Genomic DNA, 27,260 nt, shown 5'->3' on the forward strand with positions numbered 1-27,260 from the left:
CGGACAAAGACTCCAGAATAAACGAATTGCTGAATAGCAACGGATAAGACGTATATATATATATATATATATATATATATATATATAAACAAGTCTAAATTGAAAACAACGTTCAAACCTACGATTGCGTTGGATAAAAACCAATACGTGTGCATGTAAAACAAATTTCTTGGTAGAGGGGTCTAAATACAGCACAAACAACATTTTCCAAAAGACCAAAAAAGTGAAAAGTATATTTTAACAAATTGCATTTGACTAACAGGTCGAACAACTGATGTTCTTAAACCCTGCTGACTGCCATTTGTGATTGCCAAATAATTGATCACGAGATGTAACATGGATCTTAATTATTAATTTAATACCAAACAGAAAACAATAAACTTGCGGAGAAGATGGTATACCGCAAACATGAGGTGCAAAAATTTGTACACCATATCCGGATTTCGACAATTAATGTCTCTTCAGTGATGTTAGGGATCGAAACGGTATTTGGAAGGCCATATAATTTACCTCAATTTAGGAAAGCCTCTTGAATTTTGAATTCTTACGTCGAAATAGGATGAACGGATCATATAAACCCGAAGGAAAATATAATACAAGCCCAAACGAAAAAATATAAACAAGTCTAAATTGAAAACAACGTTCAAACCTATGATTGCGTTGGATAAAAACCGCAATTTTTATACGTGTGCATGTAAAACAAATTTCTTGGTAGAGGGGTCTAAATACAGCACAAACAACATTTTCCAAAAGACCAAAAAAGTGAAAAGTATATATATATATTCGTGTTGGTTTATGGAAATGCCGGAACGTCAGAATCGTAAAGTTTACACACCGCCGTTCTGAAAACAGGGAATGATGAACGACATGAAACACAACAGATCGAAACTAGGGTCGTGTATTCAAAACCACACTAGGGCGAAAATGTAGAGGCTTATACACCTAACAAAATGATTATAAACCGATGAATAATCATTGAATGACCACGAAGAAGACGATCAACATGATCTCATAGCTTTGTCAGAATGCATATTGGTCTTTGCAGACTTTCGAATTTTTGATTGTAATAGACTGATGTTAACATTGTGCTGATTTAATCAGGTATATTTTCGCAGTCACTGTATTATATTCAAAATAATCATAAATCGGTTTCGTCATATAGAAGGTACTATAACTGATTTTAAATTGTCATCCTCTTATATTGCTTACAATGACACAGATGATTACTCAAATGATCATTATACTGCATAATTGTGTATGTGAATAAAGTATTTATTTTTTTTTCTTCCGTAATGACTTATTTCATAACATATTTATTATTTAACACAACATTTGAATCAATATGGTTACATTATCGGTACTTTGACAGACATGCAAAAACAAGTAATACAAGCTACATATATTTTTAACTTGGGAAGCGATGTTGAAATCTTTACTTTACCATATTTCTTCTTCCTTAAAATTCATATTGAAAATTGGAATATTACTGTCTCAAACAAAAGAATCACTGAATTAAATAAAAGCTTAGGTTCTAGATTTATTTTAGCTTTTCATTAATTAGAAAAGAAATATACGAGATGATGTTTTTGAAGACACTAAAAACTAAATAACACGAACTTCAGGTATTTACCATTGCAAAATAATCCCAATACAGCTTGTTCAGTCTTAAGCAAATACTTATTCATCATTGTTTCGTCATCGGAATACCGCAATTGAATACCTAGAAAATAAAACTTATGTTATAAACAGCAACAAATACTGAATAAAAAATCCCATGTTTGGCTTTGGTGTATATTTTTAATGTCTACGTTTTGCAAAATACAGCTAAGGTAATCTATTCCTTAAAATGTGAAAGTATGATTTAAGTTCTTCGCTTACATTTTTATGAATGTTTCTTAGTAAACACATTTTAAAAACACTTGTTTATGTGCTTTGCCTATATGCCAATTTGGTTTTTTTTGTTGTTGTTGAAATATTTGTTTGTTTTTATAGTGATTTAAATTATAACACAATGTTAACTACTGTACTCCAATTTTTTACATTTTCACCTGTTATGTCTGTTTGTTTTGTCCACACATTGTTGTCAATATAATGGAATTTGTTATGCGATTGTCATGCAAGTGAGAGGTTTAGATAGTTATAAAACCAGGTTTAATCCACCATTTTCTACACAAGGAATGCCTGTACTCAGTCAGGTATATGACAGTTGTTTTCCATTCGTTTGATGTGTTTTAGCTTTTGATTTTGACATTTGAATAGGGACTTTCCGTTTTGAGTTTCCCTTGGAGTTCGGTATTTTTGTTATTTTACTTTTTGTCGACTGTTTCTTTTTTTCATTGTAATTCTGTTTTTTTAATTTATTTCTGTTATGGATTGGATAAAAAATCGTATCCAAAAATTTATAGATACTAGAATTTTTACTAACTTAATCCAAATTAGAACACGGAACACTTTTGATATCCTTTAAAACTCTAACCGTTTCTCGTATTAAATTATATCATCTTAATTGTGTTGAAAGCTCAATTCGATCACTATACATTAGATCAAATTTGATTTAAAGCAGTTGATTTTTTTATGTTTTCCGTTTTAATGCAGAGAGACAAAACGTTTGACAGCCAGTTGGTCGCTGTAAGAAATGTAGATGATCTCCAATGAAGCTAAGGATAAACTTCAACAGACATTATATTAATTGACCAAGATATGTATCGGACAATGGAGTCGGTAACTAATTAAGATATAGACTACATGTATAAAAAGAATATTTTAGTAATAATTATAGATCATTTGCATATGGCATAAATCTTATGTCACAAATCTCTTAAATACAACTTACTTGGTCTCTTTGGGATTTTCTGTTCTTTCTTCAATTTTGAGGGCATCTTCATTGTCTCATGCATTTGAATGTCAGTAACCATATCATCAAAGCTATAAAGGTAAATTAAAAAGGGGAAATATATGAATAGTAAAATTCTGTTATATTCATTCAACTAATATTTTGCAAGATATTAACAATAAAAACGTATTTATATGAAATACCGAACTTCAATGTAAATTCAAGAAGGGGAAGTCCATAAAACCTGACAAATAAAACCAAACGCTCGACTATATCATGTATTTCAACCAATGTAACGACTGATAATTACATGTGATATTCTTGACTTGGTACACGCATTTTCCAGAGAAAATGGTCCTTAAACCTAGTGTTATTGGTGGTTAAACTCCCGCTTGTTCGCTTGTATGACCCTTGTTTATAAGTTCCGGTATATTGACAAAATTGTGTGAGCAGCACAAACAAACATAATTGGGACCAAGCAGCCAAAGCTGTGCACAGATATATCAGATATATGTTCCTTATGTCGTAACTACACTACCCTCCCTTTTCACGAATGTGACTTACCGAATTAGACTATTTACCGGATTTGTAATAACATAAGCAACACGACGGGTGCCACATGTGGAGCAGGATCTGCTTACCCTTCCGGAGCACCTGAGATCACCCCCAGTTTTTGGTGGGGTTCGTGTTGCTTAGTCTTTGGTTTTCTATGTTGTGTCATCTGTACTATTATTTGTCTGTTTGTCTTTTTATTTTTGGCCATGGCGTTGTCAGTTTGTTTTCGATCTATGAGTTTGACTGTCCCTCTGGTATCTTTCGTCCCTCTTTCAAAGATATACAACACAGTTGATATGAAAAAAATAACATAAACAAACATACAAATTAATCTCCCAAAGACGCCAAAAGAACACATTTTGTAATTGATAGTATAGTATAGTAAAACATAATGAGAACCTGAATCTGTCATTATTTTACTGCGCCAGATGCTCATTTCGACAAATAAATATCGCTTCACTGTAGCTCTTATTTTCCAAATGTTTACTTGTTTTTGGGGTTTTTTGTTGTTGTTATTTCTTCTTTTTTTACTAGTTCAAAAGCTAAACTATGCTGACTGGTACTTTAGTTTGTACGATATGATGTATCTGTTTATTTTATGTTATGTTAACAAATGAATGGCCTCGCGGTAGACGGGGTTTACCAGAATTGGTGGTTTATTTTTCTGTTAATTCTTTCAAAAGATGTCGGCATATGTTTCAATTCCATATCTACAATCTTCTAGGTCCTAGGAACTTACATCTTCATGGACTGATATTCCATCATTCATATAGTTCTATCTGATATTATGTGCTAACAATGACAAGCTGTCATTAAGATATTTGTATTTAGTCTTCAGCAGTTAAAATTTTCATTCAAAAAGAAAATAACGTTATTTTGAATGTACGGCTAGCTACATTAACAACTATTTATTTAACAGAGTGTGATTTGTATTACATGTCCGATGATCAATGGGAAACCATCTAGTAAATGACTTCAAATAAATTACACATCGTGACAATAATATAAACATGTGCAGATGTATTATGATTGCCGATACGACAACTCTACACCAAATACCAAATGACGTAGAAGAGAGCAAGTTTAGGTCACTGTGCGGCCTACAACAATGATAAACACTCTACCGCATGACAAGCTATAAAAGGCCCCGAAATGACACATGCAGAACAATTCAAACGAGAAAAAAAAAAACTAACGCTCTGATTTATGTACAAAACTAAAACCGAAAAAAAAAGCAACAAACGACAAACACTGAATTGCTGGATCCATACTTCGGACTGGCACATACAAAATGTGGCGGGGTTAAACATGTTGCGGGGGCTCAACCCTCCCCTAACATTGGATAGTGGTTACATAAGAACAAACTATAAAAATCAGTTGAAAGGGATCAACTCATCAGATCGATACAAAGCACAAACACACCTATCAAAAGAATACAATATGTTCAGTTCTGATGAAGGTAAATATAGGAAAGCGCTTTGGATGAATGAAATTTATAACGTGTGGTTATCATTAACTTACTGAATGCTAGTTCAAAGCCAATAACAACTAATAAAAAAACATTTATATAATAGTATATTTTCGGAATGTTTTATGATTTAAGAACTGAGACGTTTTCCTTTTTTTCATCAAAATTATCAATTAAAAACAATAACTTGAGGAATATCGACATGCTCTGATGTAATCATTTACTTTTTTATAATGAATTTGCTTCGGCCGGCACAATATGTATTAACAAAAGTATACAGAATGACATCCGGAAAATAGTAAAATTTAGAATCAAAAGAACAATTGAATATATCATTGTATAACATACACAGGGAAATTTCACTCACATGAATTTCACATGAATTTAAATTCATGTGGATCTCACGTGAAATTCACGGGACTTTCACCTCAAACGAGCTCATACGTGAAAATCACGTGAAATCAGTTCATGAATCTCAGTGTATAACTCATTTGAATTTCACATGAAAATCCATGAATTTTTTCAATGAAATTCACGTGCATTTAAAAAATAAAGTTATTCAAAAAACTATTAAATTTCAAATTTAATTAAAATCATGAAAAAACATAAAAAATTTATTTTTGTAATAGTTCATGTGAAATTCACGTGAAATTCACATGAAAAATTTCATGTGAGCTTCATGTATAAGCCCGTTTGAGGTGAATTTCGCGTGACATTTTTCACATGAATTTCATGTAAGCAAAATTTGCCTGATTAAGATAAAACATCAATGCTTACATTATGAGAACCAATGAGAAAATAGTTTCTCTTTCTTGGATATATTTGTGGAGTTGGTTGCGTAACATCCAGTGGCAAATATTTCATACATGTTCAGGATGAGAACATTTTAACAATGAATCCTATAGATTAGTCCTGTAATAGATGCCGTCCGGAATGAAGGTCGGGGAAATTTAGACTGCAACTGGAAAATGAGGGTAAATTAGATAGCAGAATTTTGTCCTTACACCTGACCACCTACGGACCCCTCAAAGAGTTGTTCCAAGGGTTCTTAACGTGCAGAGAGTGTGGTACTCTCTTTACAAGAGGCATCGGATTTAACCTCCCCATTCTGACCTGACGTTGCAACCTACTTGTACATCATGCACAGCAAGACGGACGCCCCACTTTGGCAAGGGTTTTACTGCCGGTCGGAAGAGGACCATATTTCTATTCCCCAGTCACTCTTGATGTGAAAAGAAAGAGAACAAAATTACTTTTTATTATTAGGTCTACAATGAGCAACCCAGTGTTCAGGTATTTGTCATATTTATCTTCAGAGAGTATTTTTGGAAGTTCAGGTTTTCCTTTAAATAATGTTTTTAGAACATTTAAATTTGGCAATGTAATTTGTAATTTGGTGCGATATTTTTTTTCTTTTTTAATTAATTCAATATTGTCAAAGCTATCAAAAGAAATTATTTTGACATTCAACGGTAGTTGCCAATTCAATTGATTAGTGCATGCCAGAGACGAGAGACCATATGAAAACTCCATAATGAATTATCTATGGTATCTAGTTCTTCTTTCTAAATCTAAATATATTACTGTAAATACCAATCTTATAAAGTAGCTAATAATTGTCCAAAATTCTATGGATAATTCAATTGGGTAACCATCACACATATGTGTATTTTGAACATAATGAGTGTTGTTTTAGTTAATACCAGTCATATTTTTAAAAGATATTTTTCCTACTTTTCCTTTACTCCAAAAGTAATGTTTTCTCATTTGATAGCTTTAACAGTCCCATTGTAACTTTCTTTGTTTGAAAGAACATACTTAAATTGAACTTTTTAGAAACTCTGGGAAAGAAATGTTGAATACAATTCTAAGTTCATTTATATTTTAGTCAGGGCAACTCATTAAAAGCACATATGTTTGTCAATTAAAAAAACATATACACTTCTAACTGTCTTGTTACCTGTTTATATTATATATTGATGGTCTTTCTTAAATTTGAATCAAATATAAGTATTAACAATATTCATTATAAATTACCTTTTGCTAACTTTTTCTGACTTCTGAAATGGTTTACTCTGTATATTTTTCTCAACTTCTGAATAGATATTTAGGTTTTCATTTGGCATAGAACAATCGTGTAAATCACAGAATTTCGTATATTGTTTTTCTCTGGGATCATGCTCTGCATTTTCATGTTCAATATCCTCTGTTTTCTCGCTTTGTATTTCGTTACTTGTAAGATGTCCTGCAGAAACTAACGGCGAAGACACTGTATTGTCATTAGGACGAGAGATACTGGTTTTGTGTGATGTAGGCTGTTTCTGCTGTGGGCAGGTCCAAGTACTGACTTCAGAAGATTCTATGATATTTTTGTAAAGTCCTGGTAGACGGACACAAATCTAGAGATGTTAAGATATAAGTCAAAAATAAGGAAATAAAAGGAATGCGTTCTTTCATACCTAAATTGTGTAAAACACATATAATTCTCAAGAGTTCAGGTTTACTAACAAATTCACACTTCTAAAAAGTAAAATAACAAAAATAACTAACTCCATGGAAAATTGAAAAGGGAAAGTCCTTATAACACAATAAACCGATGGAAAACAACTGTCATATTCCTGACTTGGTACAGGCATTTCCTTATGTAGAAAATGGTGGATTGAACCTAATTTTATAGCTAGATAAACATCTCACTTGTATGACAGTCGCATAAAATTCCATTATACTGACAACAATGTGCGGGCAACAGAGGTCAACATTGTGTTATAATATTAATCACTGTAAAAACAAACAACTTTCTTAACAAAGAAGAGTTAAGAGTATCTATGTGTAGCCAATTGGTAAAAAGAATCATTAAAAAAGAAAATTAGGGATTCATAGAATTAACACAATTTGGACATGAATAAGTTACATCAGAAAAAAAGAAATATGAGAAATGTGTAAAATAGACGAAATTGTATGACTTTACATCGGTCAATGCTATAAACAGAGGGGTTTTGCATGTTTAAAAAATCTTAGAGTATAATCTTTGAAATGTCGATCGTTTACATTGTCTGTACCTGTAAATGTTTAAAATTTGAAAATAAATGACAAAGAAGTATATATATATGCTAATTTACATAAAAGATGTTAGTTGAGACTAAAAAAAAATAAACAAAACAAAATATACAAAACTAACCATGATTGCAACGGTCTCTGTACTGGCAGATATATCTTGTCCAAAGCAGGTAATACCTGAAGCAGGAGAATCCTTATTATCTGTTAACACAAACATAGAATTACTTGTCTTCCCTGTGTTATCAGATGAGGTTTGTTCGAGCACACCAAACTCGTACACATGTTGAGACTGTGCATTGTAGCAAAATGATCTGGAACGTTTGATCATCCCCCGTGGTCTTGTAAAGACAGTTATTTCAGTTCCAGTCTCCACAGAGTATTTGAATAAACAGTGTTGTTGTGTCTCATTCCTTGTGGCATACACGCAATTCTGTAAATAATAATAAAACTAAAAAACTGTGAATGATAAAAGCTTAATAATCTTGTTTCTATAATAAATTACTTTTACTGAAATGGTATGTTATTACTTATATCCTTGTCCTTTGATCTTTGGTGGATAGTTGAAGCATTGGCAATCATTACAGATCGCCTCATTTTACATTGATTAAGATTTTCATATTATACTCAGATTAATTAGCTTACCTATTTACCACGTCTTTTTGTTATGTTATGTTTTATTTTGATTTTAATCATCTTTTCGTCAAGTTTTTACTATGTATATAAATAGTTGAAATGAATATCAATGGATTCATTTTTACCTGTATATATACTTCCTCAGTTGAGCTTTTCAAATCTCTTGAAACCATGATATTCAGTATATGGGTTTGAAAAGCAAAGCAGTTAATGTTAATTCAATATGTGTATATGCTTTCTAAACAAGTCTTACCAAAAAAAGGTTTGCAGATGCATGCAAGCTAAATGATGAATTAAGTGGCCGTACGTCTTGTAGATATGCTTTCATGAATGCGTTTTCGTTTATTCTCTGATTGAAGATGAATGGGTTCCCAGCTAATATTTTCCCAAATATACTTTGAACATCTTTGTTGCTATCTGTGTAAAATTCCATCCATTATTCAATGAATTAGTAAAATGTGTAATTGAATTTCGGGTAAACATTGCATTAATTCTACATAATAAAAAGGCAAGATAAAATATTAAATGAATGTGAAGTTTCAAAATTAATTTCTAAATTCAAAATTATTGAAAAGTTAACTTTTTTAAAAAATTGCCTAGAATTATATGTCGAAAAGAAAGCTATTTAGTTACTATATACGGTTGAATTCAATCGATAACTTACATAAGAATTTCAATTGAAACATAAATATCTATATATTAATCAAATGTATCTACTATAAAAATGGCTGTACATTAGAATATAATCAAATCAAAGAACTCTTGGTGTCACTCAATGAAACGAAAACATTAAATTAACAAAAATACTGAACTCAAAGAAAAATTCAAAACAGATTTGTCAAATGGCAACATTCAAAAGCTCAAACACATCACACAACTCTTTAATGAAACAAAATATTTTGCATGTTAAAGACACCATACAAATTGACGTGCAGTCAACAACTGATATACAGCCAAATAAGCCGCTTATCTGAAGACATATTACCCTCGATATAAAGACACCTTACGCGCTACTATGCATACATCTTACCAGCTGATATACAGAAATCTCACCAACTGACGTGCATTCATCATACCAACTGATATTCAGGCAAACAAGCCTTTGATCCAAAGACGCATCTATCCCGCTGATATTCAGGCATACTGCCAACTAGTAGACTGACAGCTAACCCGCTAATATATAAATACAAGCATCTGACCACATGATAAACATACATCTAACCACATGATATACAGACATCTGTTTCAACTGATGTACAGATATCTTAACCGCTGATAAATTGATATCCTACCGCTAATAAAGAGACATATTTCACCATATTACAGAGAACTATTCCCCATAATAAGAATACTCTTCCCCATAATAAAGAGAACACTTCCACATAATAAGAGTACACTTCCCTATAATAAAGAGATCATTTCCCCATAATAAGAGTACACTTCCCTATAATAAAGAGAACATTTCCCAGTAATAAGAGTACACTTCCCTATAATAAAGAGAATTCTTCCCCATGAAAAAGATATATGTTTCCCATGACAAAGAGACATTCTACTAACAAAACAACAGACATATTATCAACTTATATAAAGACATCTGAGCCACTAATATACAAACATGTTACCTGCTAATATACAAACATGTTACCCGCTGATATACAGACATGCTACTAACTAATATACAGACATCTTTCCAACTGGTATAAAGACATCTGAGCCGCTAATATACAAACATGTTACCCGCTGATATACAGACATACTACTAACTAATAGACATACATCTTACCAACTGGTATAAAGACATCTGAGCCGCTAATATACAAACATGTTACCCGCTGATATACAGACATACTACAAACTAATACAAACATATATAGAAATTCTATCCCTTATACGCTTACATCTTTCCCCGTGATATGCATACATCTCTAATACTGATAAACAAACATCTTACCCGCTGATATACAAACATAAAACAAATCTACTGCACTATCTCCAATAGTAGACAATATCCACTGTCTTGATTCTGGTGAAACTAAATTACTATCTTTTGTTGGTGGAAAAAGAAGATTATTGCTTAGTAACCAGGTTCCAGATTTCCATGAGTTATCTGTGGCAAAAATACCCTGTAAAATGTAAAATAACAAAACTACCGAACTCCAAGGAAAATTCAAAATGGAAAGTCCCTTATCAAATTGCAAAATCAAAAGCTCAAACACATCAAACGAATGGAAAACAACTGTAATATTCCTAACTTGGTACAGGCATTTCCTTATGCAGAAAATGGTGGATTAAACCTTAGTTCATAGCTAGCTCAACCTTTCACTTGTATGACAGTCGAATAAAATTCCATTATACTGACAACAATGTGTGAACAAAACAAACAGACATAATAGGTAAAAATGTCAAATGTAAGCAATACATGTATATGTATTTGAGCAAATCATTTCACGTGTATGCTATAACAATTGAAACTGCCACTTTTAAATAAGTTTTCTTTTTTTAACATTTAGTCAAAGCCGGACAATGAATCAAATTATACATGAGTTATACATGATGCACCTAAACTACATTATATATAGAAAATGAAATATATGGTTTACAACAAAAGGTATTGGTTTGAAAAATAAACAGCAAACATTATGTGCATAGACAAGTAAAAAATAGGAAATAAAAGAAATGCATTAAATCTAGGAAAACATACGTACATGCATCCATTGCGATCTCATTGGAGACTGCTTGATATCTGCGATATTTTTTGCGTTTAGAAAATCGCTGAAATAAACCATATACTCTGCAGACTCAGTATTTATAATGGACAGTATCACACGCGATAAAACACTGTCAGCTTTTTCTGGAAAATGAACCTGACGAAAAAAATTAATATAAGACAAATATTTTATTGTGTTTGTTCATTTAATTATAATACCAGAGGATTTATACATATAACGATAACAAATTCCGTTACGAATACATTGAACAGATTGCAGCAATAGGAAATCAATCTGAATTAATTGATTGATTACTGAAGTGTCAAATTAAGTTTGATCTGTAAACTTAAATGATAGCATATATATCAATGTAACGTTACCTGTAATAAACTTCCTTATTATAATACTTCTCATAACTTATCTACGTAATATATGCAAATCGTATACAAACATGCTGAAAATTCCTACAAATAGACTCACCGTTATGTTTTCATTGTTAGTACTATCGACATAGTAATGTATGAAAGGTCTGTCTTTCTGTTGGTATAGGATCCACCATGACACGGAATCACCACTTATACTTGGACAGTATTGTATGGTCGATACAAGAACATTCAGAAACAAGAATACTGATGTAAGGTATGCGCTCATTGATACCATTGTCACCTATAATATATAGATGGAGTAAATTAAACCGGTCAATATGATAACAAAAATACTTGGTTTCTTAAAACAAAAACTTTTTTTTTTAATTTTCCTATCTGTTTCGTAGATTCCTTCGTGTGCTTCCGTAAACAACATCACCATTTTTTTCATCACATTGCAGCTTATTCCTTGGATTGCTTTGAAACATCTTGTACATTGGATATTTCAATATTACACTCATATCAACCGAGACACCATATAATAAAGTTGGAAAATTATACGGAGTGTATTGTTGAAGAAAATAAACATAGCATATACACTTTATCATATATGTTACTCATCAGAGATATCAGAATCATAATTGGTTATGTCAGACATAAGATCGATCACAATTGACAGGACAAATCGAGTACGAAGTTGAAGAGCATTGTGAACAAAAAGAGAGGTGCCAAAACGGTTTAGACTATCTATTCCTGGAGGTAAAAAAATCTTAGTGTTACGAATATTTCAAAAATTTTATAGACAAAATATTTACAAAAAATGATTGTATCAATAATATTTCATGTAAACACAGAAGTGCTGACTATTTGACTGGTGATACCCTCGCACCGACCCAGTGAGCTGTTTTTTCTGTAATGATTTGAGAAAGCCTTGCGATAGTGACTGATATCAATATCATCACAGATAGATGATACAGATAAATAGGCCTTGAGTATTTTGAAATGCACATCTGGTACTATAAGATTGGAACGTTTATGTCAATACATATAAAGTTTATTTGTATTTACTTCCAAGTATATTGCAAAAGAGACTGCGCGGTAGTATGATATGTATGATATAGATTCCATTACGTATGATATGTGCATCTGGAAGGTAGTCATCGGGTACTTTTGACAACAAACGTTTAGAAATATAGGAGAAAGTTGCAAACATATGTTTTAATTCGATAACATGTTTTATAATCATAAAATTTAGCATTAAAGTGCATCGTTTGAATAATGTCAATATATTCGCGTTTGCTGCAGGTAGGGTGGTAGCTTGCTAAACATCCGTAAACATGTGTAAAGAGTACATAATTTAGAATAGACGTACCAATTAAGACATCGTTGTGCAAGAGTTAATTTTATTAAATGCATATTTTATACTTAGATTCAATGAAGTGCTTCGACAAATCAATGATATTCACTTCATTTGAACTTTGGTGGATAGTTGTCTCATTGGCAATCATACCACATCTCCTTATCTTTATATCAAGGTAAGAAACAAACATCAAGTGAATCGCATGAAATCAAGGAGGAGCGAATCCGGTTGCATCGACAGGATAAGCGTCTCATGCAATCCATGCATGCATCATCTGCCATGCGAATTCACTCAGTCAACATGCCATAATCGGGAATAGGACACATTCAATCGGTTAAATTACAGTCAGACGACAATACTGGTATCTAATGATCTAAGACCGCTAAGTCGCTAGTGAGGTGATGCACCGACACCTCGTATCGCTTAATCAATTTGTTATGGAGACCTTTGATTTCGGTTAATCTTTCTCGTACCTCTGTTGGAGTAGTTTATGTGTAAGAAGGACACAACTGTTAATGAATTTCGTATAATGTGAACATGCTCGAGTATAACGTATTATCTGAGACATGTAAACACCACACGATAGAGCAGAAGATATGTAACTGCTGAGAAATGAGAAGTTGACAATTGGAAGGTTGAAATCCTCACGTTTGTCATAGACTTTAGTTTTAAGTCATCTATCTGTGTCAATATCGAAGAAAAGTTCAATATATGAAGCTATGGAACGCCATCGCTATCTTATGTGGTACTCTGATATTACGTTATGTTGTATTATTATTACTTGATGATATTTTGTCTTTACATAATATGGTTTTGACATTACGTAATGATGTTCTGATATTATTCAATATGGAGTAGTCATTACTTAATGATATTTCGATATTACATGATATATGGTTTCGTATGGACTTGATATAGTTTTGTCATTACTTAATATGGTTTTGTCATTACTCGATGTGGTTTCATCATTATCTAATGTGGTTGTATTATTATGCGATGTGGTTTTTACATTACTTGATGTGTATGTGGCTTAACGTAATGTAGTTGTTTCATTACATGATGTGGTTTTGTTATTTCGTAATGATGATTTGCCAATTCCTTATATGGCTTTAAAATTACATAATGATGTTTCAAAATTTGACGATTTTACACTACATGATGTGTTCGTTCCAGTATTTGATGTGGTTATCACATTACTTGATGAGGTAAAACCACGTGACTATTTGGGAAAAGCTAGTTCTATTTTTAAAACCGATTTTCATGTTTTATTTGCCTCGGATGAGTGTGGCAACCCATCGAGTTAGAGTTCAAATTAAAGTTCGGGTTACTGATCGAATTAAACTTCGAGTTAGTCTTCGATTTAAACTTCGAGTAATTTTCGATTTAGAGTCATAATGAGAATAAAAGTTCGAGTTAGCATTGAGTTTCGAGTTGAACTTCGAGTTTGAGTTACCTTTTGAGGTAGAGTTCGAGTAAGACTTGAGTCTCATTTAGATTAAGATTTCGAGTTGAAATTGGAGTTATATAACATGAGTTCGTATTTAGATTTTCTATCGCGGATCAAGGGCTTTTGCTTGGGCTTCCGAAAAAAGGGTTAATGGGTATGCGTACAAAAGATAAACAATGTTACAGAATACAAAACACCACATAGAAATCGAAATAAAGTGAGATGTGGTGTGATTGCCAATGAGACAACTATCCGCCAGAGTTTAAATGCAGTGGATGTAAGCAATTATAGGCACCCGTAACTAATAACTAAACAACTTACGAAAAACAAATATGACACACATGAAACAACGAAAACCATTGAATTGCAGGCTCCTGGCTTAGAACAGGCACATAAGGAATGTGCACGTGGCAGTTAAACATGTCTGTGAGCGCTAAACCCTAACCCTACCATGGGTGAATAGTGTAACAGCACAACACAAGAACTGTAAAAATAGATGCAATTGGCTTAACTCTATAGATCGGTATGACTGGGCAATATAAATCCATCAAAATCTTGGGGTGATCTCGGGTGCTCCGGAAGAGTAAGCAGATCCTGCTCAACGTGTGGCACCTGTCGTGTTATTCGTGAAAGTATAAACCCATTGATTTGGTATAATTCGGTAGGTCACATTCGAAAAAAAGAGGACGGGATTGTGGTTACGACAACTGGAACATATCCGTCGTCACCTGTGGAACAGATATTCCAAAAAGTTTAGTTTTTTTCAATTTAGTGCGAGGTATATCAGAGAATGGAATTTATTAAAATATATACTAGAAGATTGATATTCGTATATGTTCAAATGATAATACACGCTAAAAAAAAAACCGGAGAATTCTTATTTTATAGAATTGATGCTTTGTCGCTTAGTCAGATCCCCCCATTTCCCTGTAACTTTAGTGTGAGTTGATTTAAAGTGTTTCATTTGTTGACAATAAAGTACAAGTCATTTGGTGTGTGTCCAGCCTGCGATATTAATGTCGCGGAAGTGAGACACAACAAACCTATATTCCGTCGTCGGCGTCTTCATCATTTAGATCGTTAGGTTACTCGTTTGAATTGTTTTTACATTTGTCATTTCTGGACCTGTTATAGCTTACTATGCGGTATGGGTTTTGCTCATTGTTGAAGACCATACAGTGACATATAGTTGTTAGCTGCTACGTCATTTGGTATGTGGTGGAGAGTTGTCTTATTGGCAATCATACCACATATGGCAAAATTTGGGGTAATTTGCTAATTTGCATAGCGGCCATTTTGCCTTATCATGACGGCAGCCATTGCAATAGGATTATATAAGCCCCTTAAATAAAAATGCCAATATGCCAATACCTATCTCGAATGAACAATTTGTTCGCATATAGGTGAATTGTACATGTTTTTAGGCTTCTGTCCGTGTACAAATGGACATTGTCTACTCTGAAATCTTTCGGCCTTTTTAGTTTAAAAATCGGAAGCGTAGTCATAGTATAATTGCTATATAAGATCATATAAAATGACGGAAAATCGTAAAATAGCAAGATTCAAAACAGAAATACATATGCAAGAAGATATTGTTCATGATTTGTTCGCATATAGGGAAACACCTTGTAGGTTGAATTTTAAAGTTAAATAACTTTTAACTTACCTACTTTCTCAAGTTTTCGGCCAAATTCTTTTAAAAAAATGATGATTTCAACCTTCTCATTTAGTAAAAAGTCAAATTTTAAGCATTTTCCCTTAGAATAACACAGCATTTTTTGTAAATATCCGCCAAAGGAAGTTTTTAAAGATACATTAGTTTTAGATACATGACGGAAAAGGACGTGATTATCCGCTAATCTAAAATAAATTATATTTTCAATCTTAAGCTAAGGGAGGTAATTTGATCAAAAGGGACAAAGTCACGTGGTGCAAATCATTTGAATAAAGTACCTTTGATTTTGCCATATGACAACTTCTTATTTTTATATAAGTTTTATTTGCATTAAATATTACCAAATTAACAATTTTGTCATGATAAATTTGTAAACCTCCATGAATGGTTATAAAACTTGTATAGGAGTTAATCTTCTATATCGAGATAAAGCATGTACAGAAAAACTATTTTTTTATTTTTTTTTTTTTACCCGCTATAAATGGAAGTTTTACAGTCAACATTACACTTTTACAATGCCAGCAGCAATCTCAGGCGAGACACAGGGTTCCGTGGAATTCTTCACGAATTTATTATAATACTGCTTCCATTTGAGAACTAAGTCAAAAACGGCAGGACCAAGTGGTTTGGGGATATCTCCCTTATGTCCGAAATATTGATATTTTTTTTGTACTTTTTTTTCTTATTTTTGTCTGCCTTTCCCCTTTTTCATACAAATAACTCTGAACAACGAACTTTAATTTGAACTTTAACTCAATGGATAGCGACACTCATACGAAGCACATTAACAAACGACATATGGAAATCGGTCTAAAAATAGAACTAATTTTTCCAAAATGGTCACGTGGCTTTACCTCATCAAGTAATTAGTTACGGGTGCCTATAATTGCTTACATCCACTGCATTTAAACTCTGGCGGATAGTTGTCTCATTGGCAATCACACCACATCTCACTTTATTTCGATTTCTATGTGGTGTTTTGTATTCTGTAACATTGTTTATCTTTTGTACGCATACCCATTAACCCTTTTTTCGGAAGCCCAAGCAAAAGCCCTTGATCCGCGATAGAAAATCTAAATACGAACTCATGTTAGATAACTCCAATTTCAACTCGAAATCTTAATCTAAATGAGACTCAAGTCTTACTCGAACTCTACCTCAAAAGGTAACTCAAACTCGAAGTTCAACTCGAAACTCAATGCTAACTCGAACTTTTATTCTCATTATGACTCTAAATCGAAAATTACTCGAAGTTTAAATCGAAGACTAACTCGAAGTTTAATTCGATCAGTAACCCGAACTTTAATTTGAACTCTAACTCGATGGGTTGCCACTCATCCGAGGCAAATAAAACATGAAAATCGGTTTTAAAAATAGAACTAGCTTTTCCCAAATAGTCACGTGGTTTTACCTCATCAAGTAATGTGATAACCACATCAAAGAATGACAGGACCACATAAAATACAGGAACAAACTCATCGTGTTGTGTAAAATCGTCACATTTTGAACCATCATTATGTAATGTTAAAGCCATATGAAGAATTGGCAAATCATCATTACGAAATAACAAAACCACATCATGTAATTAATGAAACAAATACATAACGTTAAGCCACATACACATCAAGTAATGTTAAAATCACATTGCATAATGACACAACCACATTAAATAATGATGAAATCAAATCGAGTTATGACAAAACCATATTAAGTAATGAAAAAACCATATCAAGTCCATACGAAACCATATCACGTAAAATCGAAATATCATTAAGTAATGACTATATTCCATATTGAGTTATATCAAAACATCATTACGTGATGTCAAAACAATATTATGAAAAGACAAAATATCATCAAGTAATAATAAAACAACATAACGTAATATCAGAGTACCACATAAGACAGCTGTGGCGTTCCATATGAAGCACAACTTCTACTTTCGGTAGTATCTATAATCGGAGGTTCACTAGGATATATGAAATTTAAGCATCAATATATCTTAACGTGAAATAAAAGAACTTTGCAAGATGTTTTTTTTTATTTTGTCTTTGAGTAGGTACAAGAACAAGTTGGCCAGTAGTGGTGCGAAATCAGTATCCATTGGAATACCGACTGTCTGCTAAGATATCAATCCAGAGGCGGGTCCAGGTGAGGGCGTAATGGGCGTACGCCCCCTCCCCCCTTTTTCAAAAAAAAAAAGTAAAAAAAAACTATCGTAATCTGCTAATATTGTATTGAATATGGCAATTTATGCATTTCACAATTATTTTATGTTTTTTAGCAAAAAAAGGTCCAAAATTTTTTTCGCATCGCTCCGCTCGGCGAAAGATTTCATTCTACGCCCCCTCTTTCAAATATCCAAGAAACGCCCCTGAATCCACCAATCGCAACAAATATGTTTTCGATCAAAAAGTCCAGCATTTTGAAGATATCATCTTCGGTATATTAGTTTTATGACGTTTTAATATACGTTAAGCACTTCTTTTTCTTTCGTAGAACGTCCGTTTTTAACGTACCTAAAATGTACGTTTGTCATGCGTAAAACGTTAAGTTATTAGACAAGTACTTACCGACTGGTATGTTTGGAACGAACATCCACAAAACGTACGTTAATATTTTCCCTGAGTAAACATTGTTAAGGGATATCTCAATCATTAACAGATTTATTTGAGGGGACGACATTCTTGGGGAAGATGGTATGTTGTAAAGTTAATGAAAGTTGTCATGAATTATTGTATATATGTTTTGGGTATGATCTCGGTGGTTTGCAGAGTGATTAGCATAAAAGATTTGAAGGAAGGAGATAAATCCCTACGGGAGTAAGTACAGTATTATGTTGGTGAAACTCGTGTATGAGGAATAAGAATAAAGATCCGATGCTAACGGTAATTATAGATTATTGAATCGATTTTAAAAATAAATATTATTTCTTTTAAACGAGCAACCTTTCAATACCTTGTATGTGGAAGTATTTTCTGGAAATACGAAAATGTATTTATTTTGTGTATATTATGTACAGTTTCCTTATTTCTCCCTTCGGAAGGAGAAGCTTTAGCTGATGTTATCCATTTCAAAAAGAGGTTATTTAAATGTTGATTTATCATACTTACATTATATTCCAAGCCTTGCACAGATTTTTAATCCCAATATTTTTTGCCAATAAAATATCATGAGATCTATCTCAAGTCTCAAGGTAGTATAAAGTTGGGGTATTTTACCTTTGAGTTGTAAAATACATGTTTAATAGTTCCTTGTCATTGTTCAATGAATTCATCCTTTAAATAATGTCAATAAAATCACTGAGTATATTTGTCCGTATACATTAAAGTAACCTCCAAGCCTATTTTAAAATTTCTACTGATTGCAATATTAGGTTTCAAGGTAAAAATTGGAAAAACTAAAAATAAAAAACTATTTGGCAACAATGTATAGGATATTCATTTTAAAAACTAACTAAACTAAGGTTTTTTGCAAATGAAATGTTTGATTTTAATCAAGTACAAATCTGAATGAAGTACTGGATTTAAATCAGACAGATCTAAATAATATTGACTCAATTGCTAGTCATATCTGTAAGATTGGTTTTTATTTGTTTGTTAATATAATAATGTAGTACCCTAGTATTATCGGAGTCGATCATACCTGGTAGTGGACTTATTCGATGCCCTAATACTTCCCATTCAAACTTATTAGTGTAAGGTATTGGTGTTTGAAGACGTATTCTGTAAAAGTATATTAAAGAAAAAAATAACTACACCTAATTCATATCTTACATTGATATCAAAGATTCACAAAATAACTACACTTCATTCATATCTTACACTGATATCAAAGATCTACCCCATTATCTTCAATCTATTACAAGTTTTGCTATATTATTTCTTTGAGTTTTCTAACCTCTATACCATTATATCCAATGGTCAACTGAACGATTGGCTACATCTTCTCAATAAACAGTATTTTATCTACAAAAATGGGAAAGGTAGATACAAATTGCTTTTTTCAGATCCTGAGCAATGTCCAAATGTGATAATGATTCGTCATAATGATCGACCTTTTGAAGGAAAACATATTTTGGTTGGTTGGTTTTTTAGCCAAAAAATTTCGTGTTCCAGTGGGTTGTTCATAAAATCTTGCAAGGTTCTTTTATTTTACTTTCAGATACATTGGTGAAGTCCTATCAACCAATGTCAATGAGTGCTTGCATCTCATATATCCAAGTGGGTTTGAAATTAGGGGTACTACCGAAACTAGGTCTGCTTCATATCTGGATCACAGATAGACGATTTCAAACTAGATTCTATGTCAAACGAGACAATTTCATGAGCTGCTCCAACGAGTTTTATATTTTAATTGATTGTTTGGTTGTCCTTTTTAGGAAACCCAGAGAAATTTTTAGTACCGTTGCAGTGGAAGGTGGGTGAAATTATACTATTATAACAGAAGTTTTATAAAGAGCCTAAAAACTAGTCCATGAAGCCTACGGGTAAACAGTTAAAGATTGTTAAAAACCAGATTCCCAAATTTTTGTATAATTTTCAAGAGAAAAAGACTGAATGCTTGAAAGATGGTGTAGTAGTAAATATATTGATAAAATTATGAAAAGAGTTAAAAAAAACTGCATCCATATTGACATTAAACCCCATCTAGGAGTGCACAACATTTATTTTTATTATTTCAATAACACAAGTCACTATAATCAATTTTGGATATTACAGTGTCCAGATGAAGGGCAACTTTGTTGTTAAAATGTGAAGTGTAGGAAGGAATATATTTGTTTCTAATTCTTAACAATTTATGTTTTGCTGTAACACTTCTTCTGATTGGCTGAAAGTTTTTTGTCTATCAGCTCATTGACATAATTTTTTCGTATGATCGTGACGTCATCTGCGTTTTTTTTTTCATGATTTATTCCTTAAAAATGGAATTTAGAAATAAATTATAAGGAAAAACTGTAATATTTTTTCTGTCTATTTGAAATAACCTCAAAAATGTGGTGCACACTTTTAAATAACCTGTGTACGGGTTATTCAGTGTGCACCCCATTTTTGATGTTATTTTTTCATAGACAGAAAAATATTAGTCATTCCTTAAAGAACTTAATTTTATAAAGAGGTTTGGTCAATTTAAGCAGCAGAATCCTACTTCTCACTTCTTTGCATTATTATTCTGTCATGCATATAGAGTTAAAGAAGCAGTCCCCATCATGAAATCTTGGCCCAATCGATATCGATCATGAAAATGAGGTCCAAACCATATGACATAATTCAAACCAAAATATACTTGTATAATAAAATAAATACCTGAAACATAATTTTCAAAGTCAATGAACAACGAGGATGGGTGGAGCCATATAGTACTGTAAATTCAGAAATTATTGCGATGTTTTTATTATTACGAAAAATGCGACAGGGTTATAATCGCAATAATTTAAACTCGCATTTTGAAATTTTTTATATGAATTAAACAGGATTTTTCTCAATATCGCAAAAATTAAAATCGCATTTTAGTCTAAAATGACAAAATCGCAATAATAAATGCACGCAATAATTTCTGAATTTACAGTATCCATGGAAATGAGACAAGCAAATGCTAATACAACTGCATACCAAACATCATTGACTTACCATTAGTAACTACATGTAGATATCATTGAGATGGGAGCCACCTCTGTGGGCCCCGCTGTGAATAATGTGTGGTAAAAAAATTTGTATCTTTATCATTGGACATGGGGTTGTCAACTGAAACCAAAGTTTTTGACCTTGACCTTTGACCTAGGAAGTTGTACATAAATTATGACACACCCTCTGGTGTTGGTTTATATACATGTCAAGTATAAATTTTGAAATCATAACGGTTCTCAAGATATAGAGCGGACACGATCTTTACCATAGGACATGGGGTTGTCAACTAAAACCAAAGTTTTTGACCTTGACCATTGACCTAGGAAGTTGTACATACATTATGACACACCCTCTGGTGTTGGTTAATATACATGTCAAGTATAAACTTTGAAATCATAACGGTTCTCTAGATATAGAGCGGACACAATTTGTTACGGAGGGACGGACGGACGGACAGACGGACGGACGGACGGACAGACGGACGGACATACGGACGGACGAACGGACGGACGGACAGACTGATCACTATAGGGCTTCTGCCATTTGGCAGGGCCCTAATTAATCTTAAACTAACCTAATCAAAAACTTATGTATGTAAAAAGTTTCAAAGTCAATAGACTATGACTTGCAGGGCAAAGTATTCTGCATGGAAATGAGAAGTGCTAATTCTAAAACAACTGCATACCATATATCATTGACCTACTACCAGCAGTTCACCATAAACTGACCTACTCACAAACTAATACAATGTTGACAGCAACAACGGACGTAGTCCAAGCATGACAAAGAAGCTTATGTCAAGTTGAAGGTCTGAAGGTTTGACAAAGTTATTGATGTCCAAAATTCTTTAACCACAGACTGAACCTAAAATATTGTTGCTGCTGACGATGATAGAATGTAGGATTGGTATGTCTCGCTTTCACAACAAAATGTCCTAAAACAATACCTTCACACAGACATACTCTTTATTTTGACTTCTTTATTTCCCCAATACATTTAAATGCAAAATATTACCTGCTTGAACTATAACATCATATTTTGTCATAGCAACTAATAACATGGAGGGCAAAACAACAATGGAAATGCTGTCAATACTTTTAATAGATTTTCAACAAAATATAAAACAAATACATATATTACATTGCTGTATAACAAGTAACTTAATTTCACATAAAAATAAAACAAAGTGGATTTCTTTTGATCAATAAGGGATTCAAAACAAAAATACTAATATGAGAAAAGAATTATCAAAAGTACACATGTGAAAATTATTGTTTTCAAATATAAAAATAATCAGGATTTCATAGTTTCAGGGTACCATGACACTATTTAGAGAATAGGTATTAAAAAAAAGTCAAGTTTGTTAAAGTTCAAAAGAAATGCATGTACACTATGAAAACCAAGATACAAACGTATATAATCTAGAAAATAATAAATATATTACTTTTCATTTAATTGGGAATAAGGAATTGTCTTCAACCATGCATTGGGATCTAAAGTTATTTCTTCTGTGAATGGTAATCTTTTTATTGAACTCTGTAGGATTTGTGCAACTGTCGTTCTTTTAAACTTTAAAAAAGTGTCTAAAACCCCCAAGTCAACCCCAGCAGTATACAAAAAACAATTCATCCAAGTGTTTTGAGTTCAATTGAGAACTGAAGTATTGGATATCCTACTTTGATGTTTATATTTCTTTGTAAAAAAACAATTGTGTAGAAACTGATGTAAAGTAGTGAAAGTAATGTATATTATTCAGCCTTAAATACCCTAAAAATTTACATGTCTTAAACTACAATCAAATAGATTATAATTATTATTAAGAGTATGTCACAGTATTACCAGTTTTTTTCTTAAATCCAAACAAGATGACTTAGTTGACAATTTAACATTTAAGTGTCTTCCATTGCTTTCTTTGATTTAATGCAAACATTTATAATCCCAATATTTTTTAATTTAACAATTAATTTTCTTAGGCAGCCTGTGTAACGATTTACACAGCAGTTATCATAATACTCACATTTCAAAGTAAATTCTTTTTGGACAAAATAGTAGCATAAATCCTTGTACGATAAATTGAATCTAAAATATACAGTGTTACAAATTGAAAACAATGTCAAAATAGCTAAATAAAAAATTACAGTTTTAAGTTATCACAGTATATTTGTTCAAATCTCACATCAAATTCCAGTAACCTGTCACACTCAATTTTAAAATAAATCTCAAATATAGAAAACATAAGCAATGACAAAAATATGTTGTAATTAGATAAGAATACAAATAATAAAATATACTTTAGAACTTTTAATGTTTAAAGCTTAATTATACAAACAATTAAAATGATACGAAAACCAAAAATTGTACAACCTGATATGCACATAAATTGTAAAATTATCAATAAGTTACATAAAATGATAATTAAATTGTTTTTTTTTCCTTAAAAGCACAATGGCAATAACAACAATGAAAGTTTTTAAAATATTTGTTTGTTTTGATATTTAATGAGGGCTAAATGGCATATTCTAAATGTGAAAAGAAAAATGGGATGTGCCAATGAGACAACTATCCACCAGAGACCAAACAAGGAACTCTTTCCCCGTCTTTGCTCTTCACCACTTTGCTGATCATATTGACTTTAAAAATAGTGTGTACTATTAAGTAACATTATAAAGTATTTCAGGATATATCTCTGTCTTTGGTCTACATTATAGATTTTTATGCAACACCTTGGGGCATTATGTTTTTCGGTCTGTGCGTCTGTTTGTTTGTCCATCCGTTCGTCCATCCATCTGTCCCGCTTCAGGTTAAAGTTTTTGGTCAAGATAGTTTTTGATGAAGTTGGAAGTCCAATCAACTTGAAACTTAGTACACATCTTCCCGATGATATGATCTTTCTAATTTTAATGCCAAATTAGAGTTGTGACCCCAATTTCACGGTCCACTGAACATAGAAAATGATAGTGCGAGTAGGGCATCCGTGTACTATGGACACATTCTTGTTAATATATATAATGGTGGTATTCATCTGCAAGGTTTAATTCCTAATAAGAAGGAATATATTTCATATAATATAAATATGTAAAAATAATGACATTCATCTGTAAAACAAAATAAAATTGTAAAATATTTCACATAACAAAAAGCACTTTTAAAACATCAACCTTTCCCAAGAAAAAATGTTCATAGCAAAAAATATGTAAAACAAAACTGATTCAACTGTTAATTGTAATTTCTGTAAATATATTTGTAAAACATAATCAAACTTTTGAGTAAACAACCTTAATAGTATTTGTGATATGTGATTAAATGATATGTAAATATATAACAAAAATAAGTACAAATAAGAAATTTATAAATAAAGAACTGAACCAACCCCTCTTGATTTGTTGGTAGAGTTTGATAGTTGATACCAAAGGTATGCAGAGTTTTCTGTAATAATAAAAACAATTGCTATTAAATGTCATTTCTTTTTTCTTTGTTCCACTGTATACCTATGACAATAGGAAATCTCTATACAGAGAAATTTATGAAGAATGTTTTCTTCAAAACTTCAATTTTAAGCAATTCATCAAAGTAAAAAAAATGTCAAAATTTTTAAAGAATAAACATAAGTTCTTGGTTTTTTCAGAAGCTAAACAAAAAATGTCAAAATGACAGAAAACCAGGATTATTAGTGTCATTGTTATAGCAATCAAGGGCCATAACTCCTGAACAACAAAAGAGAAAATCATCTACATCAAACTTCATCTCAATTTTGTCATCAGTAACAACATATTAAAATATGAAAAGTATCAGTTGAACTGTTCATAACTTATTGCACAGAAATGACTTAAAGTGTCATTTTTCAACCGATCAAGGTTTAGAACTACTAAACAGAAAAATTAACAATCGTCACTCTCAAACCTGACCTCCATTTTGTGATCATAAACGACATTCCTCAAATATAAAAAAAATATTAAACGAACGGTTCATAATTTATTGCACAAAAATGACATAAAGTCCCTTTTTCCAATTGATCGAGGAACATAACACCTTAACAGCAAAATTGCAAAATCATCAATATCAAACTTGACCTCGAAATCAGTACCATTCAATTTAACTCCTAATTAATAACTGGATTTACGTCCCAAAGAAAAAAAACATGGTTGAAATCAAATTAAACTAAATGTATAAATATAAATAAGTAATATAAAGCAACAGGACAAAGATTTTCAGTACAATTCTTTTGAAACTGCAGATAAGTAAGTTACAAAAATGTTCAGGATTATCCACTAATATAAAATATTCTTCTTGAGAAAGTTTTATAGATTGACGAATAGTTTCTACAGCCTGGTTATATCCTCCAACGTCATGTCTCTCTGTTATGTACTTTCATGTAATTCTGTGTTGTATACAACAAAACAGCGTAAACATCTAAAACAGCGAGCTTTCATCCCAGATATTATAGATCTAAAAAAATAAATAAATAACAATTATTTGCGCCCAACTTTATTTCTTTTTTATATTGTTTCAAATTTAAACATTAAAAGACATTTACATTTTGCAACACAGACAAGCATTAAATCAGCATATACTTACATATACTTACATATACTTACATATACTTACATGAACTGAATTATAAAGAAAAGTTGTACAAAAGCAAAATCATATTCGATGCTTTAAACAGAAATATGGTTTCTAACAAAATTAACTTCTTATCATTATTATTATTATTAAATATTATCCTGCAATTGACCTTTCTTCTATACAAATACAGGTGTAGGGATAACATTAAGTGACAAATATATAGAATATGTTGTGAGCGACTGATTATATATTCAAATTATTGTTAACATCACAGTTCAGTTTGAGATCCTAATCACAATCCCATTAAGTTATATTTGTACATTGTAGGAAAATATAAAATTACAATGTACGAATATTGTATACGTATCTGTATTATTGCTTCAAGTAAACCAATTAACTATAAGGATAGGAAAAGTTAAAAATAGATGGAAGCGTTAATCAAGGAATAACAGTACTGTAGTTGCACAGTTTAATAGTATTTTGATGCTCACATATGCAGTTTATCTGGCAATGCGTAACTGAAGGTTATTTTGTTACTTGTGCAATTCAACTTTGGATAATTTCTCATTAATAGCATATTTTAGATAGGCGTTGTTTTATTTAAGATTATATATTTGATACAATCAAACATTTGTGGATTCCGGCAATTCAATATGGTGTCAAGACATACATGTCAAATTTTAGCCAATGTAAAAAATTGTTACATAAAGATTGCATTAGTATGAAATATAGTTTGAAGTGGACAAGAACAGCTTTTTAATAGAATGATCTACTTCTAAATTATATATGTCTATGACAGAAACATAAATGCGAAATTAATTCTGTAAGTAGTTCTATGTTATTTACTTATAACTCATCAGCAATGTTAGAAATAATGATTATGGGAGTATTTCATTGAAAACTACAGAATTTTGATGAAAAATGAGGTCACAAAATTACAACTCAATTATACTTAGTAAATATTGT

At 31.8% G+C, this 27,260-nt stretch overlaps 2 protein-coding genes across 6 annotated transcripts in view; both read right to left on the minus strand.

Moving 5' to 3' along the window:
• The window catches only part of LOC127736534 (uncharacterized), a 52,623-nt gene extending 33,193 nt beyond the window's left edge, over positions 1–19,430 (minus strand). Inside the window, exons 1-9 of one of the 2 annotated variants that reach the window (XM_052247097.1) lie at positions 19,215–19,430; positions 11,735–11,920; positions 11,252–11,410; positions 10,498–10,669; positions 8,800–8,963; positions 8,035–8,343; positions 6,894–7,255; positions 2,834–2,925; positions 1,631–1,720 (exon numbers count right to left, since the gene is read on the minus strand). In XM_052247097.1, the coding sequence (XP_052103057.1) occupies positions 1,631–1,720; positions 2,834–2,925; positions 6,894–7,255; positions 8,035–8,343; positions 8,800–8,963; positions 10,498–10,669; positions 11,252–11,410; positions 11,735–11,914 (1,528 nt within the window). In that variant the 5' untranslated portion in view covers positions 11,915–11,920; positions 19,215–19,430. Of the gene's footprint in view, positions 1–1,630; positions 1,721–2,833; positions 2,926–6,893; positions 7,256–8,034; positions 8,344–8,799; positions 8,964–9,576; positions 9,820–10,497; positions 10,670–11,251; positions 11,411–11,734; positions 11,921–19,214 lie in introns of those variants that run through there. The other variant, XM_052247106.1, reaches the window with a different exon arrangement.
• Positions 19,431–22,811: 3,381 nt separating this feature from the next.
• Positions 22,812–27,260, minus strand: part of LOC127736544 (solute carrier family 2, facilitated glucose transporter member 10-like) — a 43,233-nt gene continuing 38,784 nt past the window's right edge. For all 4 annotated transcript variants that reach the window (XM_052247127.1, XM_052247115.1, XM_052247137.1 and 1 more), the window contains one exon: positions 22,812–26,174. In XM_052247127.1, the coding sequence (XP_052103087.1) occupies positions 26,087–26,174 (88 nt within the window). In that variant the 3' untranslated portion in view covers positions 22,812–26,086. The remainder of the gene's footprint in view (positions 26,175–27,260) is intronic.

This window comes from Mytilus californianus, unplaced genomic scaffold (assembly GCF_021869535.1).
Source record: "Mytilus californianus isolate M0D057914Y unplaced genomic scaffold, xbMytCali1.0.p SCAF_1, whole genome shotgun sequence".
NCBI lineage: Eukaryota > Metazoa > Mollusca > Bivalvia > Mytilida > Mytilidae > Mytilus > Mytilus californianus.